Here is a 19,529-nt window from a genome sequence, read left to right as displayed (position 1 = left end):
TGGGTGATGTTTTTAAGGGAACAGTGTTCAGAGAACACTGAAGAATGAAATTCTTTTATTTCTCCACCAACAAGCACAGCACTGGCAGTGGCAGTGCAAGTTTCCCCTCTTCCCCCACAATTGTGTATCAGTGATACAAGGCTACTGGCAATTTCATGGCCCTTCATTTCATGGCTGTCCTGCAGAGGGGCTGCCAGCAAATGAGTTGATCAAGATTCAGCAACAGCAGCAACAATGCAAAAAACAATACAACAGCACAGTCAGTTTCTGCCTCCAAATCATCTGACCCACAAGTTTGGTTTTGCAACATCTCCAAATATTTTTGTTATTTACATCTCTCTCTGATCTTTTTTTAGCAAGGTTTGAGATTTCTATTTCAACTTACATTGCGGAGGGGCTTTAATGTGCTCTACAGATAGCGGGAAAGATCTAGTTTAATGTATTTGTTTAACCACCAACCACAGCATGAGAGATTGGCATTTGAACAAACTTTTAAGTCAACATAGTTTGGGTTATGGGTTCCGCAGGAGTTAACCAGCTCCATTTCGTTTTTACTGTTTTTATTTATATAAAAAGCTTAAATTTCTCTTTTCGCTCTGCTACAAAGCTCCACAATATTTCTTTTTATACAGAAACAGTTTCATTCTGGCTTGTATTATTAATATTGCTATTATGGCATGCAATAACTACAAACCACAAGAGAAATGGTTCTGTATTTTCCATCCACCATTCCTCCCTTCCCACCCCCAGCTCAGCACCCATTTAATTTTCTTGAGAAAGTGAACATTAATTTCAGAGATTCAAGAAAGAGCTGTGCTAGAAAATAAAAGAGACTGATTTTGAAATGTGACTTTCTATATTGCTAATGGAAATAACTATAGGGGAAATTTTATCAGCTGTAAGCCATTAATTCCTTGCATGCTTGTGCCACTTGGAGTGTTTGATGCTAAGTGCTACAAATTAAGCTCATAAGTTTTTATACTTCAAGACCATAGGCACAAAAATAGAGGCAAGGTGAAGCCCTTTAAAAGGGTAGGACTAATATATGCTTATCAGTGGCACTAGAAGAGTGTAGTCAGATGACAAACTCTTTCTCACTGACTAGAAAGCAATTAATACCTCCCTTTGAGGGAGAGGCGTATGCAATGGAGAGTTAACATTGTTGAAAAGTACTTGTTAGCTCAGTTTAAGGTAAAAGCTTTTCCATTTGGCTTCTGAATATATTCCCTGAACTCAGTCAGGACAACCAAACCCCAAGGGTGACAGCCAGCTTTGGCAAGTTCTGTTACTGTACCTGTTATCAGATCTCCTTGTCGGGGTTTGGCCCAGTCCACAATGACAAAGGAGTGGCAGCCTTCCACTGCCACCACTGTGATATTGTGCGGGACTGTCTGGGGACGCTGCTCTTCCCCTTTTAGATGATAGGGTATGATTTCATCCAGGCTTTCCACTTGGAAGTGCTCCAATGCTTCTGTCAAGGAACATGGGGCTGCAGGATCTTTACTGAGATAAGTCACATATGGAGCTGGAAGAGACAGTGATAAGCAGCATTTATTTAACATTTTGTACAGACAGCAGATTACTACAGCAAAAGACAATTTCCTGTAGATAAAAGCACAATCTTAATTTTCTTATTATATTCCTTACAGCCAGCTGAAATGGGGGCACTTACAGAAATGGCCACATTTCATTTTTTTTAAATAAAATAAATTAGACATTCATTTCCTGACCTTCCAGCTTGTACATCTTGTATATTTTCCTACCATTCCAATGACGCTTTCAAATCTTTAAACTGTCTGGAAACTTCTTGGAGCACTATTACGCCTCATATAAATAAAATGCCATGGAAACCATTAAGCATGACAAACATTCAGTGGGACTTACATTACTCTAAGGATTTTGATAGATGGGGAATAACGAGGCCTAGTGCATTTCAGTATGTGTTACAAAGGCCTAGTAGGGTAGCTCCTGATTAACCCAATGTTGTTGCTCTAAAATGAAGGCATAGAGCCTGTCTTTGGTGGCCAAAGTCGGGGAAAGGCAATGGAGTGGATGGGTGGATCCATAGAGCAGAGGTAGGGTCCTTCCTATTTCATAACCTCCCTATTTTGGGTTTGGAGCTCCTCTAGCTGCCCTAGACTGTCCCTCTCCACAAGTGGCAGAGATAGCCTTCTGATTCAATGTGTACTCTGATGGCAACAAGAATTCCGACCCCCCCCCCACCCTCCCCAACCCGGGGAGCGATGTTTCAGTACCTGGACCTGGGTGCTCAGAGCAAGGAAAGGCCCCACCATTAGTGATGCCAGATGGCTTAACCAAAAATACCGAACACCTCCCCCCCCCCACAACCAACCACACTGGGAAAAAATTCTGTTGAGAAAAAGAAGGGGGGAAGACCAAAGTTGAGAAAGAAAAAAAAGGGACCCACAACAGCAGTTATTAATCCAAAAAAAAAATTTTTAAATAAAAAAAATCAGCATGGCTTTTTTGCCAGCGGCCATTTTGTTTTTCTGTTCCAGCTACAAGACAAGTCCCGGGCTGGGCCCAGTTGCTGAGTGTGTCGTAGGATTGCCAGGTGTCCGGTATTTTCGCCTCCTGGCAGGAAAAAAAAACATCAGAAAATACCGGACATTTTAGGTGTCCAATATAGTCTGAACTTTTTTACCGGACAAGAGGCGAAAATACCAGACTGTCCGGGTCAATACTGGACACCTGGCAACCCTACCCACCATGTGTCCAGCCCCATTCCCCTCCTCTCCTGGCTACCTGGAGATACACAGGAGTATTACCGCCTCTGGTAGATTTTGCCTCTTCGGCTTCTGTAGTAGTGTGAAGTTCTGAGATCATCACACAATGATGTGGCTTGGAGCAGCATCACCATGGTGCTGGTCCAAGGCTACGGAGCCCCACACCATTTCTTGTGCAAAGGAGTGAGCACAGCTTCTCCCCAGCAGCACATCTTTGCACCCCAAGCTTCATGATTTCTGTCAGTGCAACTCAACCTTCGAACCCTGGTGAAAGCTGCCCCTGCCTCCCCCTTGCATTTTTAGGGCCAGATCCTCAAATGATATAAATCAGCATAGCCCCATTGACTATGGGACTACACCAATTTACACCAGGAGAGGAGCATGCCCTAGAAATGCAGCCAGCCCCATTTTGGCTGTCTTCTGAATGGATGGCCTTTCTCTGTATTCTTCCCTCTCTTACATACCCCACAGCCAGGTTCTTGTTCTGAAAACAGCACTAAAAATTTGCCTAAGGAATGTAGAATACTGATCATTTCACAAGAGCAAATGGGACAAATGTCCAGTTTTGCCCAAAAAGAGAGGACTTCTGGGACAGAGCTTAAAAAGATGACTGTCCCAGCCAAAACAGGAGACGGGGTCACCCTGTGAATGTATCTAGTGAATGTAGTTTTAGTAACAGAATTTTGCGGGTTTTAGCTCATGTCAGAGCCATTGTTTCAGAAACAGCACACCCTAGTACAGTGAAAGCTCTGTTATCCCGCACTCTGTTAACCAGAAAACTTTGTTAACTGGCATTACTCCCATCCACAATACCACAGCATCTTGCAGCATGTGCACCTGACTCCTGCCAGTCTAGCCGGCCATTATGGGGCTTCTGACATGAGTCAGCAATGCTGGCTGTCATCAGTAGGAACCTCTTTCCCCCTCAGCTGGCCTTGAGCTGCTGGGAGCCAGATCTGCCAGTAGATGGTGGAGGCAGAACAATACCAGCACATTCAATTAACCGACTACTTCCATTGCCCATGAGTGCCAGATAAAGCTTTCACTGTACTAGCAAAAGCAATTATTTGTCTCCATATGGTAGTGAGCTCTACTAGGGAGAGGAGCTAAAGATCATGGAAATAAATTACTGATATTTAGCACTGAAACCAATGTAGCATGGTTCTCCCTCAATATGGTATTCAATACTGAGAATTGCTAAACCCCTAATTCCCTATTTTATCTATGGAAATGTTCAGGTATTGGTTTAATAACCAGCAACTTTTACACGTATGCTTTATAGCTACAAGAACTGTACTTATAGGTCAATAAATGTCTAAATGGTAATTTTATTACATTAAAGGTCACTGTCATGGGGCAGTTGGACTGTTAACAGGAATCAGGGTCCAGCCTGCCCATGAAAGCCCTCTGAAGACCCACCTGGGACTAATCAGTTGCCCCAGGAAGCTGTTTAATTGTCAATTGAAGAGTATCTGAAACCATACCACAAAGTTAGCTAAGCTTCAGAGAGCTAGAGAGAGTACTCCCAAGGGGAAAAGGCCTCCGAGGGGAGAAAGAGCCTCCCCAGGGAAAGACCAAGTGTAGCTCCAGAAAAGGAACTTGGAGTGCTCTGGAGAAAGACAGTTCCTTGGGTGAAAGTTACCAGAGACAGATGAGAGCAGGAACCACAGACCATTCTTGAGGTGAAGAGAACACAGCCATCCTGCAAGAAGGAATTGCAGACTGCTCTTCAAGGGAAGAGAGCAGCAGCAACTTAGAAGGCCTGGCTCCAAGGGATGGGCTGGTCTACAATGCCCCATGGCTAAAGAAGCAAGAAATCAGATGAACTCACCCTGAAACTGACGATTTCCTGTGGGATACTTATGTTTTGCTTATGTTTATACTAATCCTTGTTGTTAATAAAGGAAGCCCTGCGAAGCAGGTGTTCTTTCACACACAGAAGGTCTGTTCTCAACTTATCTATATCCAGACTGGGATAAACTAAGGGAGAGTTCACCTGAGGTGTCACACCTGACCCCTAGAGAGCATACAGCCAGAAACAGAATGTCAACAGTCACTTTAACATTTAAAGAAAGTGTTAGTTCTAATCCTCATCTTTGGAAATGTTTATTCAGTTAAAACAATACAATTCCCTGGGAGGATAATATTTTCTTCTTTCCCCCCTAGTGCCCTGAATTACCGGTATTCATAAAAAAAATGTTTTTAGTTTATCTTATTAGGTTTTACATATCACAGGGAGTCTGCCCAGAGCTTGTTATCTACTTAATTTTAGCCATCATAAGCCTTTCTAATATAAATAGAATGATCACTGAAAGGATGGTAACATCCTGTCAGGTTTTGACAGGGAGGAGCTGAAGCCTCATTTGAAAAGTTTTGGTTTATGTGAAAAGTATTTTACTCCCAAAATCATGGTAAATTAGAGTTCAGTCTTCAGCTCCTCCAGAGTTCGACACAGCTCATAAGTAGGCTGGGGGGTGGGTGGGATGGCATGAATTAAGAGTAACTCTTAGCCACCTTTCCTGCTCCCCCAGTCCTGTAGCTGTGCTGAACCTCAGTGCAATTTATGTCAATCTTTAACATTTCCCCAGGGGTCACTATATTAAGGAGAATGGCTGGAATGTACTACTCTCTGGCCCTTGAAATACCCGGACACCCCCCCTCCCCCCAAGACTTTGACAAGGTCTCAGGCCAACATTCTCAGAAAGTATAAATAATAGTAGCTACAGTGAAGTAAATGAAGCTCTGCTGATTTACACCAGCTGAGGATGTGGCCTGTGCCTGGAGATCCAAACTTTTTGGCTTTGCTCCATCTCTTATTGTTTCTTTCTACAATTACTTAATAAAGCATGAGATTTATGAACATGTAAAATATATCAGCACTCAGTTATCCAAAGGGTTCCAATTTTAGATAAATGGAACAACGTCTTCTCTGCTTTCTCATACATTCTGAATGAAATATCCCAGCGAGACAAATTCTCTTCTGAGATTTATCAGTGTACAATGCCACTGATATGAATGGAGTTATTCTGGGATAACAGAAGAACTGTGTCCTGGTGTCCCATCTGGGGATTTGTCAACAAGGAGAGTTGCAAGTGTTTTACTAAATGTCTGAATTTAAACAAATTTAGTTTAACTGGAGAAAGTCCCAGAATAGACACTCTCAGGATATGTCCACAGTTACACTATTACAGCAGCACAGTTGTACTGCTGTAGTACTTTAGTGTAGACAATCACTGCAGTGATAGAAGGGGTTCTTCCATCAAGAAAGTTAATCCTTCTCCCTAAGAGGTAGTAGCTAAGTCAACAGAAGAATGCTTCCAATGACATAGCTTCAGGCGCTGCTCCTTCTGTAACTTGTGATATTCTCTCAAAGAACTGTACAGTAACAAGAACATTTGTGACTTATTAGCCAGATTTGTGCAGTCTTCTCACCCAATGTTATGATGCAGTTAGACTATTCATCTTATTTAGCAAAAATATAAACTGAGCTCACCAATAAATCGTTTCTTCCCGGCTAAGTCAAATTCTGACATAGGATCGGAGCCAGCAACACTGATCTCTGGATAGTCCATGTCAGGCACTGTTTCTATAGTAGAAGAAGTAGCAGCAGCAGTAGTAGTGGTGACCACAGTGGTAGTTGGAGGCAAAGTGCTTTCAAAAAACTCGTAGTCTTTAGAAGACACAAAGAAGAGTTGACAACATTAGCTTGCTCTACGTTCAACTGGCTTACACTTGCCAGGGAATTTGTAGCTTCCCACATTGCTAACTATAACAAGAAAACTAACGCAACATTCTCCAGGAGATTTCACATCACAGAGGTCACACAGTCCTTATCGATTTTTAAATCGGAGGAGAGCATGCTTTGGCTCTTCTTCCCAGGGCTTGCAGCAAACTAAATAAAACAAAGACAGGCTTTGCACCAAAATAAAGGTCAGGAAAACCTTCATTTTCTTCACTTCACTTTATAAAAGTAATAGCACAAGAAGGGATTTAAGTTTTTTAAAAAAACTAAGGGAAGAAGCGAGTCCATTCTCTCAAGCAATCAACATGAATTTTTAAAAATGTGTATGTTAATAATACAAGTCATCCACAGAACTCAATCCCTTTCAAGTTAACTGCAGAACTACCACTGATTTTAATGGACAACTTAATGATATTAAACAGAATAAGATATGCATATGCTTCAGATATAATAAACATATGAACCAGTTTATGGGGGAACATAATACTTTTGCAAGAAGGGAGTAGGGAAATATTAGAAAATAATCAAGTAAATAGGAAAAGAAAAAAGCTTTAACTTGAAATCCAGATTGGCAGAAATTCAAAGAGAAGGCTGACTCACTGTACTTATTTGACACCAAGGGTCTTATTCACAGGAGAGTTGTGCTTCCATTTCAGAAAGGCTTAATCTAATGTCTAATCTACTCAAAGTGGTTCTTATATAATGATATTTACCATGTTATCAGAATGCCTCCAAATCATAAATCATATACGTTAATCACTCTCTCCATTCCCTCCAATTAGCAGCCATGAGAATTGATTATATGTCGCCTTTCAGGAGTAAGGAGCAAGAAATAAGGAACTGCAGATGGTCATGAGCTGAATTTATTGCTGACTTATCTCTCATGCAAACTCATCAGGTAACACTTACCATGATAAACTAACATTTGTATGGCAAGATACTGAGGCCAGCTCCTCAACTGCTGGGAAGGAGACAGTAAGGTTCCCTCTAAGCTGTGTAGCCATGCAGCTGCCTAATAAGCCCTGTGCAGGTTCAGGGCTGTCACACGTAGAGCTGCAGTAATGGAGGGAGAATCTCCTCTCCCCCAGCTGTGGCAGCTCCCTGTTGCTGGGGCCAATGGAACTGCTGAGGGGGAGCATGAAGAAAGATGCACCCCTCCAGTCCTAGGGCCAGATTTAAAAAGTGGCTTTAGGGGCTGCAGAATTTTATTAGAATAGAGTCATAAATACTGCCACAAAAAGTTAGTGCTAAGAGCTTTGGGTTTAACTAAGGTCTAGGTCAGGGTGAGCAATCATTTTTGACCGGGGACCACTCAAAATTTTGCCCACCCCTGGTCCAAGTTAATGTATGGGGAGGGTAAGCAAATATATGAGAATTGTAAGAGGCACAGCTGCAGAAGTCAGTTAAGACAGAAAATTATTGGCATTTCTAGCAATAGGATGGTCCATGAGAATACTGATAAATTAAATATTGGCAATTGAGGTTTCCTCTTCAGCAGAAGTTGTAGATTTATTATATCTTAGAGCCATGGATGATGCACTGGGATAACTCTATAAAGTGTCTATCTCTCTGCCTATTTTTTCCTTGTTATATGCATCTTAGTTGGAATACCTTGTGAGCTCTGCAGATTACTCTTTCAGGGTGTATTTGATCTTGGTCACGGTGTGCACATTTATATTCTAAATATACAATAGGTGTAAAAAGGATGAATGCAGAAAATATTTGCAGTGCTGCAGAGAGCCAGGAAATCTGTAGCATTACTACTACTACTTCCTATTTGAAAATAATTCAGTAACTTTGCGGATGTTTGGTTATGGCTGGATTCTGTAACAGGAAAGAGAAGGGCAGGATTGAAGCCGTGTCACTTCAAAAAAAGGGCATTTTTTTGGTTATAAGCAGGCAACTTCTAAAATAACAGCAATTAAGTTCTCTCTGGGCCACATTCTCCACATGAATGGGGTAGGCTTAGAAGCCAACTACTTCTGTTCTTCACAACCACCACACGACAACTATGAAACCCAGGGGAATGGCTCCAGCTTAAGCTGCTGGTGATAGCCTGCTTAAATTCCCATCCAATATAATGAGGAATTATTCTTTACAATGCGCACGCGCACGCACACACACACACGCACCCATTTGCAAAGGACCTTCCTAATCAACCAGTACCTTCATCATAGATCACATATGCCTCTGGAGTTGCTGTCACTTCCACATCCATCCCTGAGAATGTATCTATTGACGAAGAAAGAAAAGATAACACAATGATTAAATTATATTTGCCCCTCGCAATTACCCTCTGAACAAATTTTTAAAGGAAAGTTGAAAGCCATTTAATCCAATGAGACAATAGCAGCAATGCTTCTAGATCCCATGATAATGGGTGCACTATGGTGATCTAGAGTAGATGAACAGAAGCACAAGCTAGCCAGGAGTCACAATGTTGCGTCTTGCAGAACTGCAGTACAAACTACCAAGGTAACTCATCCTCCAGGAATTCTGCCCTGGCTCACGGGATTCTTGGAGCAAATGATGCCTTGCTTAGCATCCCAGTGACAGTCAGATCAGGATTTGACCCTTTTTGTGGTTTCATGGCAAGAACCTATGACATTTATGTGCAAGGATGGGTGAAGCAGCTCAGATAAAACAACAGTGAACTTCCACTCAAAATGTTTGAGGTGCAAGACAATTTGAGGGATTATCCCTGTGCATAGCAGACTCCCTACCTCCTGTATAAGTCACTTCAGGTTCCCTGCACATGATGCATTCTCTACTGGATTAGTTGCTATCTTGTGAGTGGGGGGAGGGCCGGGTCTAGCAGTCAGAAAATGTATTTTGCAGTGCCTGTGGCTCAGGGAAACCACAGAGCACACAAGACCTAGACTAGCCATCCACAGGGTGGCAGCAGGCAAACTTGCCGAGCCCATCGGCAAGGTGCGGACAGAGAGAAATGGGAGGGGGGGGTTAAAACAGCTCTCCACTCCTGGAAGGAGTGGAGCTGGGGTTAACCTCCTTGCCCCACCAGCTCTTCAATGCTATCTGGTGCGCACCACACAGGACTCCAGTAGAAATTTAAAGGGCCCAAGGCTCCAGCTGCTGCCACTCCCACAGTAGCAGAAGTAGGGGCTGGGAGACCTAGGCCCTTTTGAGTTGCTGGGCCCCAAAGCAGCTGCCTATTTTGCCCCTTTTCCCCCATCAGAGGGCATGGCCATCCAGAACAGTACTGAGAAAATAGGAGCATCCCAATGGATTCCATTACATTTAGGGCTATGCTAAAAGCCACAAAAAATGAGGAGTTGAGCTTCAGGAGGAAAATGCGGTTGGGATGAAGGAAATGGGATGTATGTGGTACAGGTGCATCTACACTGCAGGGCTTAACTCAAAATAAGCTATGCAAAGTGAGCTACGTCAATTGCGTATCTTATTTCAAAATAGTTTATTTCAAAATAGGGAGCATCTACACAGCACTTATTTCGAAATAGAGCACTCTTCCTCTGACTTCCCTTATTCCTCATACAATGAGGGATACAGGAGTCCAAGTAAGAAGTCCTCCAGCTTGACAGTATTTTGACACTATTTCAAAATAACTGCCTGCTGTGTAGACATGGACTAAGTTATTTTAGAATAGCGCTAGTTATTTCGAAATAGTGTTGCAGTGTAGACATACTCTACATGAATAAGGGCAGGAGGAAGACATCAGAAGGTTCAGATATGTACCTGAATTTTGAGAGACTTGCCTTTTGAAGTCTTTTTCTCACATCTGCTTTACTGAGTGTAGGACTCAATCCCAAACTATCTGGGCTTTCATAGGCAAGGTCACCAATTATAATGGCCCCAATGACTGCCATAAATGGCTACTGATTTAAGCTACATTTTCCATAACATTTTAACAGCTCAGGCCCACAATCACTATGACGTTCTTTACCATTATGCTTGGGAACAATGAAAACCATTATTTGCCTTTCCAAAGAAATCCAATGCCAAAATGCCTCATTCCAAGTAACATTATGCAAGGCTGGTTATATATGTTATACTATAGGTTTTATATTAAAGAGTGAGTGAGTGAGTGTGTGCGCGTGTGCGCGCATGCATGTACACAAAACACATGTGGGGGCACATACATACTTGTACATATGCATGAACACACTATCCAGTATAAATTATTGCATACATCAATATAAATTATATTCACCTTTCCACCTAATTGACACATTTCATATTTTCACGCTGTTATGTACTTTTATTTAGAAAGTAACCTTCTCACAGTAGCACTTAAGATAAGAAAATTGAATTATATTACAGTATTAACATGTGTGTTGAAACAAATCAATTTGCAGTGTTAAAGAATTAAAAATAAAAATCTGTACCATATTAGCACATTTCATTTATTTTTATTAGAGAATCAACAACAAACATATAAACTTTCATTCTCTGATTCTTCCTATTACAGTCAGACAAGAAAAAACCTAGCTTGTAAAATACAGCATTAATTTTTCTGCCAAAATAAATTTTGAAAATACAGGAAATTGGCTAATTCTTGTCAGACGTTAACAAAGCAAAATTCTGACATTTTCTCATGGTAAACTTCTGCAGCTGACCGACAGGCAATCATACAAAGCAGTGAATGTCTACTGGCCAACTACCAGGCAAGCATGAGACCAAGTGTGTCTTTTGATGAAGCTAGCAAGTAGCTGGTATGGATCACTTGTTTCAACATACACACTCTTGTTCGAATACCACCAGATAAATTATTGAGTATTAGATATACAGGAAGCTTTGAAAGTGTTAATGGGTTTCACTCCTTAAGGGTTCCCAGCTGAACTACATCTTGTCAAGGCAACAGCCCGATTATATAGAGATATTGTATTTTCTTGTGCGTTTCATCAAGTTCTCCAGTGTACAGGGTTGTATTTCCCTCAGCAACAGCTATGGCATGAAAATTGCCTAGTTGTTACAAAAGAAAAAAAAAAGAAAGAAAAAAAATTCTTCCATAACCATCTGTTTTCGATGTTTTATATTTCTTTTGACAGTAGTTCCTCAGTTAGACCCTTTTACGTTGACCATAGCTCCTTCGGCTTCCTGGCGATGTTTACTTCGGCCTGCTAACACGCAAGAATTACAATCTTCTTTGTCTTCACAAATTTTTCTACATTCACCATATGTCAGCCAACATGTTAAAAAACAAAACAAAACAAAATCAACCTACTACCTTTTTTCCCTGAGTCCAGGCACATCCAGGGTTGAATCATCTGGGAAGTTTCACTAACAAACTCATGCTTGGGCCGCCAAACACTTCTCTGGCTGTTAAATGTTACTGAATCGAGTAATGATGACAGTAAATTATGCTGAGACAAGCAAGTATGCTGCCAAAAATTTAACAGACTTTGCCAAAGAATTAGTATAACATGTGATGGCATTTTTGGCACTTAAAGTCCCAGTGTGTTGGGAAGCCAAATAATGATGGAGACAATATCAGGCTCTGGAAGAATAACTGTTTTACTAAAGACCCAGACAGAGGAGATAGATACTGCAAAAACACCATTCAGAAACATGCAGGACTTAGCAGCAGCAAAGGTTTAGGGCATGTTGGTAGCCCTTAGACTGGTTATCCTTCAATTGTAACATAGCAGTTGTTAAATAGGCACCATAGAAGAGCTTTCATCTCAAGGATGTTGTTCACTGATACAGGACAGGCTGTTTTATTGCATGTGTAAAATATTGGACTAGGCAACCAAGCTGAGGTTATAGAAATGTTATGGAGAGAGAAGCAAACATTTATTCCCTATGGAAATCTTCAAAACTCCGAAGTGGGGATTGATATTTCTCAAACTAAGTCAATGTGTCTGTTACAGAATCCAGGAAGAGTCCTGTCCTTTCACACTTCCAGTCTGATGAATTGGCAAAGAAGTTCTTGACATGCAGAACGTTTAAAAAGAGACAGCTGGTTTTTCTGCAACATGCAGCAAGACTCTCTAAAGAACTGGGCTGCTCCATAGATGATACAATGCCTCTTTTGCAAAGAAAGAAACGTGGGCCAGAACTTCTGGCAAACTGGACACTGGAAAAGAAAGAAATATTAGTGTGTAAAAGGTTCTTTAAACATGACAAAAATCAGCCAATGCCTTTATTAAAAATAACACTTGAAATATTTTTAGGCCCAGATTTTGAAAACTTTGATGAGATTCAAGGCAGCTTTGCTCCATGAACAGTCCCACCAAAGTCAACATGTCGACTTGTAGAATAAGCTACTGGCTAATATAAAGGGAATTGGAATTAGGTCCTCATTTATTTTCATGAAGATACTATTATGTATCCTCAATATGCAATCAGCAGTATTGTCAAAAATAGCTGTTCTGTTGCTTTTAAAGAGGTCCATATACCTCTGACTCACATGAGAAGAAGAAGAAAGGTCAAGTTGTTAGAGTCCTAACCTAGCACTTGGAAATCTGAAGTCACTATTTCTGCCACAGACCCTCTTGGTGCCTTAGGCAAGTTACTTAGCCTCTCTCTGCCCCCGTTTCCCATCTGTAAAAGAGGGATAACAACCATGTGAGGTAGGAATTAAGAGGACAAGTATATTAAAATACTGTATGGTGCTCAACGTCTCTAGTACTGGGGACAGTATACACATAGGACTTGTCTTCACTCTGTGAAGATTGATGCTGCCACGATCAATCTTCCAGAGTTTGAAAAGGGTCTCAGTTAATTTTTCTTAAACCGGATCTCTACCAAAACCACCTGCTGCCATAACAAAAGTGAGAAAAGCCCAGGAAAAATCCTGAAGTACATTGGATTACTTCATTATCTTTTTATTCCCTTCTTGTAAGTGCCAAAAAAGCAGTTGGCCTGAGTTAGCAGTAATAATATTAAAACAATAGAGATAATATCTCTCTTCGCCTCAGGCCCTTATAAAAAACAGCTGTAAAATATAATTATAGTCAAAACTAGTTACCAATACTGTAAAACAAAGCATTTTGATGACAGCATGAAGACGCACTAGGAGCAATGAAAAGGGAACAAATAGCCACTGAAGAGCTCTTTTCTAGAAATAGCTAACAGAAAAGAAAGATATGGAGGAAATTTTGAGGCTACAGGTGAAGTCTAGAGGTTTTCTTAGCATGAATTTGGTATGGTTGCATCACTCACCAGTGGTAAAGTCACAAGAGAGTTATGAATGACAATAACAAATGCCACATGAGTCTCATGTGCTTGGGATGTCGCAAATATGTCTTAAACCTCCTTACAGGCACAGGGGCCTGCACTAATGCATATGTTTGCAGGCTTGGGGCCTCAAAGAGTTTGAGTATTTTACTGCTACAGGTTGAACCTCTCTAGTCCAGCACTCTCTGGTCTGGCAACATGGTCTGGCATGATTTTAGTTAGCAGAATGTCCACTTCCCATGGAAAAACTTAAAAAACAGTGAATAGGCCTATAGCACCTTAGAGACTAACAAAAAAACGTAGATGGTATCGTGACCTTTCATGGGCACCACCCACTTCATCTGAAGAAGTGGGCTGTGCCCACAAAAGCTCATGATACCATCTACATTTTTGTTAGTCTCTAAGGTGCTGCAGGACTATTCGCTGTTTTTTCAGTTACAGACTAACACGGCTACCTCTCTGAACCATTTTTCAAGGGTGTGCCCAAGTTTACTGCAGTTCCATAAAATTTGTTTACAGCCACCAACCCAGGCACTCATTGTTCTGTGCTGTTATTTAGCTCTGATTTACCCCTAAATGTTTTCTAAGAACACAGTAAGCAGTGGAATTGTTGATAAGGCTGCTGGTTTGGCAGAATTGTCAAATTCTCTGGTTTGGCACCAGTCAGATTCTGAGGGTGTCAGACTAGAGAGGTTCAACCTGTATTTTTATACATTATATCATAAACATCTACTTGTGTTTCCATTATCAAGAGTCAAACTACACAGACCTCAGACAAAACTGGGTGGGGTTGCGACTTCTTTGGAGGATAGAGACATAATTCAAAATGACCTTAGCAAGTTAGAGAAATGGTCAGAGGTAAACAGGATGAGGTTTAATAAAGAGAAATGCAAAGTGCTCCACTTAGGAAGGAACAATCAGTTCCATACATACAAGATGGGAAGCGACTGTCTAGGAAGGAGCATGGCGGAAAGAGATCTAGGGGTCATAGTGGACCACAAGTTGAATATGAGTCAACAGTGTGATGCTGTTGCAAAAAAAAGCAAATATGATTCTAGGTTGTATCAACAGGTGTGTTGTAAGCAAAACTCGTGAAGTCATTCTGCCGCTCTACTCTGCACTAGTTAGGCCTCAGCTGGAGTACTGTGTCCAGTTCTGGGCGCCACATTTCAAGAAAGATGTGGAGAAATTGGAAATGGTACAGAGAAGAGCGACAAGAATGATTAAAGGTTTAGAGAACATGACCTATGAAGCCAGGCTTCATGAACTGGGCTTGTTTAGTTTGGAAAAAAGAAGATTAAGGGGGGACATGATAGCAGTTTTCAAATATCTAAAAGGGTGTCACAAGGAGGAAGGAGAAAATTTGTTCCTCTTGGTTTCTGAGGACAGGACAAGGAGTAATGGGCTTAAAGTGCAGCAGGGGAGGTTTAGATTGGACATTAGGAAAAGATTCCTAACTGTCAGGGTGGTCAAATATTGGAATAAATTGCCAAGGGAGGTGGTGGAATCTCCCTCTCTGGAGATATTTAAGAACAGGTTGGATAGACATCTGTCAGGGATGGTGTAGACGGAGCTTGGTCCTGCCTTGAGGGCGGGGGGCTGGACTCGATGACCTCTTGAGGTCCCTTCCAGTCCTATTATTCTATGATTCTATGAAGAGAAAGTCTTAACTTGAAAAAGTGTAGAACCCTCTAAAATTGATTCCAAATAGCTTTTCCATATATTATAAAGTCATGAGTTTAAAAGGTTTTGTCCTATGAGAGAGAAGAAGGATGCCCAGTGAGCAAGGTGCTAGCCTTGTTACTTGGGAAATACATGTTCACTTCTCTGCTATGCCACAGAGTGCGTGTGACCGTGGTAGTGTCTCTTAGGCTATTTCTACACGGCACAATTCATCTAATTGATTGGTACATGGATAGCCTAACCTGCTCATCAAAGCATTACCCGTGTTACTGAACCCTGGATTCCTTCCCAATCAACTGTGAAGAACTGAAACGCATTGGGAAGAAGAGGGAAATGTGGAAAGGACATTGAGGAACCATCAGCACTTGAGTGATTTTGCCTGCATCCTCCTGGCAGAGTGGGTGTTTTCCAGCCTGAGTTGAAGCAAATCCCTGGCTCTTACCTATAGCCAGCCAGCATGGGCTTCAATCACTTGCAAGCCCAGGTCAGAGGCTTTTTTGCATGGATAGTAGAAGGGTTAAGGCTAAAACCCAGGTCAAAGCCTGGATTAACAATGCAGTGGAGATATAGCCTAAGTCTCTCTACTGGAAAGCTGCACATCTCACATCCTGTTTCCCACCTTTATGGATTGTGAGATATCAAGCCTCAGATCTGTCACTGGTCCAAGACTGAATGCTGTGCATCTTGGGTCTCAGGCCAGTAACCAGGAGATAGAAGGAGACTTCCTTTTTGTTCAGTCTTGATTTCAAACAAATTGACAGTTGTTTTTAGAAGCTGCTCAGTTAGTGATATTAGAATGGGAGGCAGGGAGATGGACTGATTGGCAGAGAGCAAGTGAGGCAGTCAAAGAGGTATGTCTTTGCATTTTTTTCACATGGGTAGCCACATCACACCCAAGTGATATTCTTAAAGACACATTTAATAGTTTAGGCTGGGATTTTCAAAGCAGTTCAAGGAAGTTAGGTACCTAAGTACAATTGAAATTCAAAACTGTGCTCAAGACGGCACAGCAGTTATCGCTAGATCCTCATTCTAAATACAGGGAGCACAGCAAGTCACATAGGTGCTGCAAATCCCAATAAATGCAGTCAGTGGTAAGATTAAGAGCACACACAGAAAAATCTTACCTATGTGATTGCCTAACAGACATTATATTTAATAGCCCTTTGTCTCGTTGTGTCTCTCTACTCAACACATACACATAAACAGGTACATACATAGTCAAAAAGAACATAATACCAATATAAATAGTAGCAATTCTGACTATATAAGGTAACAAAGTCTCTCAGACATATTACTCACCCAGAACAGCTGACTGAGGAATCACCAGTCTTCTGCCCAGAGCAGTTTTGGAGAAGATGTATGCGTCCATTTCTCAAAGTCATTGTCAGCTCTCCATACCTCTTCTTTCAGTCCTGTCTGTGCTTTCTAAATTGATAGTGTGGCTCCCCAGATACCATTTACATTGTCTGGTTCTAAATCTAGATTGAGACATCTATAAATGATGAGCTATAGGGCAATTCAAAAGGCACTGCCTGGCCCAGTTTTTCAATATAAGGAGCTGTTTGGGGATGCTGTTTTCAAATGATGAGTGGGTTGAATTTAGACCTGGCATATGCAAGTTCAACAAAACTGACTTTGGTGAATTTGTTCTTGCTTACTTCGGATCTAAATGTGGCAGTGTCATAAGCTTGTATGGCTAAAACAGAAATAGAATGACATGCAAGGTCACTGCTTTATATTCAGTGTAGGAAAGGAAGTTCTGTTTGGCCCTCTACCTTATTCACATAGAGCCAGACTCGGCTTCCCCAACTCCTAGAAGTGACATATTTTTCTTGCGTGACAATCTCTATCTGCTCCTTGTGTATCTTCCAGTTAAATCTTCCTACTTTACTGATAAAAACAAGTTTTTACTATGGTTAGAACAAAGCAGAGGTGACACAGCTATAGTGAGTGAGACTGTTTCTATCTCTGTTTACAACCCATACATATTCAAAAAATGACAAAAGATAGCATGCAAGAATTAACAGCTATGCGAGTGTTGCCTAGTGGATAGAGCTTTAGATTGGGATCCAGAAGATTTGTGTTCTATTTCTACTTCTGACACTGACATGTGAGGTAACCTTAGCAAATCAGGTCAGCTTTCTGTGCCTCAATCTCCCCACCTGTTAAATGGTGATATGGATACTGATCTCTTTTGTAAATCACTTTGAAATCCCTGGCTGCAAAGTTCTATATAAGAGCTTGATATATCAGAAATGAGTCAATCAGTCAAGCTCCCCTCAGATAAGGGTAAAATTTGGGTCAAGATTTGCACTTTGCAGCTAAGATCCATGTCTGTTATTTACAGATGGACCCCATCAGCCTGAAATCATTAAAGCAATCTGACAGAAACTGAAGTCAATGGAGTTACACTGATTTACACCAGCTGTGAATCTGACCCACTGATTTTATGGTCTAGAAGAGGGGTGAGCAATAGTTTTTGATGGGGAGGGGGGCATTCTAAAAATCTGTAAAATAGTAAAGGGCTGCATTCTTCCATGATATTAATGGAGGTGGTGTGGGATGGAGGTTGGGTGCAGAAGGGAGCTTGGGGTAAGTGATTAGGGTGCAGTTTTGGAGGGTAAGGGGAAGAAGGGAGTTTGGGTGAAGGTGCTCTTGAATGATGCAGTTGTTTGTTCAGAAGCCAGCATCCTAAGATGATGGCCAGCAGAGTGACTATTTAGTTACCATGCCACATGGCCATCTTGAAAAGGGGGCAGCTACATAGAACTAAATCAAGGCGGTGATCCAAAGCCCAATAAGTCAATGGGCTCAGGCCCTAGTAGCTACCTGATCATAAATATTTGCTCTTATTAGTCTCAGGAATGGTTTGTGACGTGACAAAGTCTTGGAGATCCTTTTAAAAGCATGTATTGTTCCAGACCCCCGTGAAAAACTGAAACATGGCCACCTGACAAAGGCAAGAGGAAACATCTTGAGTTCTCTCTTCCATGATCAACTGTCGCTGGCAGAAGAGCTCTTTTAAAAAAACAAGTTTTCATTTTACATGTTTGTAACTGTGCTGTACAGCCACACATACCATGACTCAGGGATATGAGGTTACCGGGATGCCAACTGGCAGAGGGTACAAGGATTACGTTGGATTTTACAGGGATCACCTAGATCAGATCTATCCATCATAGTTCCCTGAAAGATGGTGTGGGATATGTCTACCAAAAGCCACTGGTCATCACAATCATTGCAATATTGGTGTAAGGACAATATTTAAGGAGTAATGTACCTATACCAAAAGTATGTTATTAAGGTCTTGGTGTTAAGGCAGGTCACCAGGTGGTGACCTAATTTGGAAATATTTTTTTCAAGCAGGAGGTAGCAGACACCTATTTCCCCATCTGGTTATATGCATACTGTGTATTGTATGCCTCTCAACATAGGCCTATTTGCCTACTTAGCCAGGGCTAAATAAAAGATGGCAAAAATCTACCAAAAAGAAGTCTCCAAAATGAAAAATGACAGGAGAAGGGGGTGTTATGCTTATAAACAAAAAAATAAATAATTGTTTTGGCATGTCTTGAATTCTGTGTTTTCTTGCACCCGTTTGCATAGGAGGCAAGTTAATAGGATGTGCTCACAGGAAAGGAGGGCCAAAGCCTGGCTCTAAAACTCTGTAAGAATTTTGGGTGAGCAATACTCTACTAGGCTGGAGAGTATCTTATTAAGGGTAGGCTGTAAAATACATATAAAATAATAGCATAACACGCAAACATTTGTTTTCAGTAATTCTACTTGCAACAATTTAAGTCTGTGCTATGTCACATATATATCTTTGATTTCACTATAAAAATACCTCAGTGCTATGTGTTAAGCTGACTGATAATCAGGGGTGCGACTCGTAGGCTAGGGCTGGTATTTCTCTGGAAGCAGCAAATCTGCACACGCTATGAGTGTCCAATGGACCAAGAGCTGGACACTCCAGGAACACACCTGGCTGGTTCAAGAGCTGGCATAGAGAACGAGTGGGGAGACCTGAGGGGCCTATAGGGAATTGTGTTGCCCATGGCCAGAGGAGTTGGGGAACAGACCCATGGCAGGTACACACAAGACTGTGTCACACTACGGGCAAATGGTAGCTCGATACTTCACAACCATGGTTACTCAGGAAACATCATACCTACTATTTGTATTCATATTACTGT

General features: G+C 41.4%; 1 protein-coding gene and 1 long non-coding RNA gene across 3 annotated transcripts in view; both read right to left on the bottom strand.

Moving 5' to 3' along the window:
* The window catches only part of FNDC1 (fibronectin type III domain containing 1), a 129,275-nt gene that overhangs the window by 29,616 nt on the left and 80,130 nt on the right, over positions 1–19,529 (bottom strand). For both annotated transcript variants that reach the window (XM_075924558.1, XM_075924559.1), the window contains exons 12-14: positions 8,656–8,721; positions 6,241–6,417; positions 1,295–1,525 (exon numbers count right to left, since the gene is read on the bottom strand). In XM_075924558.1, the coding sequence (XP_075780673.1) occupies positions 1,295–1,525; positions 6,241–6,417; positions 8,656–8,721 (474 nt within the window). The remainder of the gene's footprint in view (positions 1–1,294; positions 1,526–6,240; positions 6,418–8,655; positions 8,722–19,529) is intronic.
* On the bottom strand, positions 10,862–19,526 carry LOC142827934 (uncharacterized). The gene is made up of 2 exons (XR_012902740.1): positions 16,633–19,526; positions 10,862–12,544 (listed from the first exon to the last, which is right to left on the bottom strand). It is a non-coding gene; the product is annotated as an uncharacterized LOC142827934 (long non-coding RNA).

Source organism: Pelodiscus sinensis, chromosome 3 (genome assembly GCF_049634645.1).
Source record: "Pelodiscus sinensis isolate JC-2024 chromosome 3, ASM4963464v1, whole genome shotgun sequence".
NCBI lineage: Eukaryota > Metazoa > Chordata > Testudines > Trionychidae > Pelodiscus > Pelodiscus sinensis.
The sequence above is the reverse complement of the archived record's forward strand: the minus strand, read 5'-3'. Positions and strand labels throughout refer to the sequence as shown.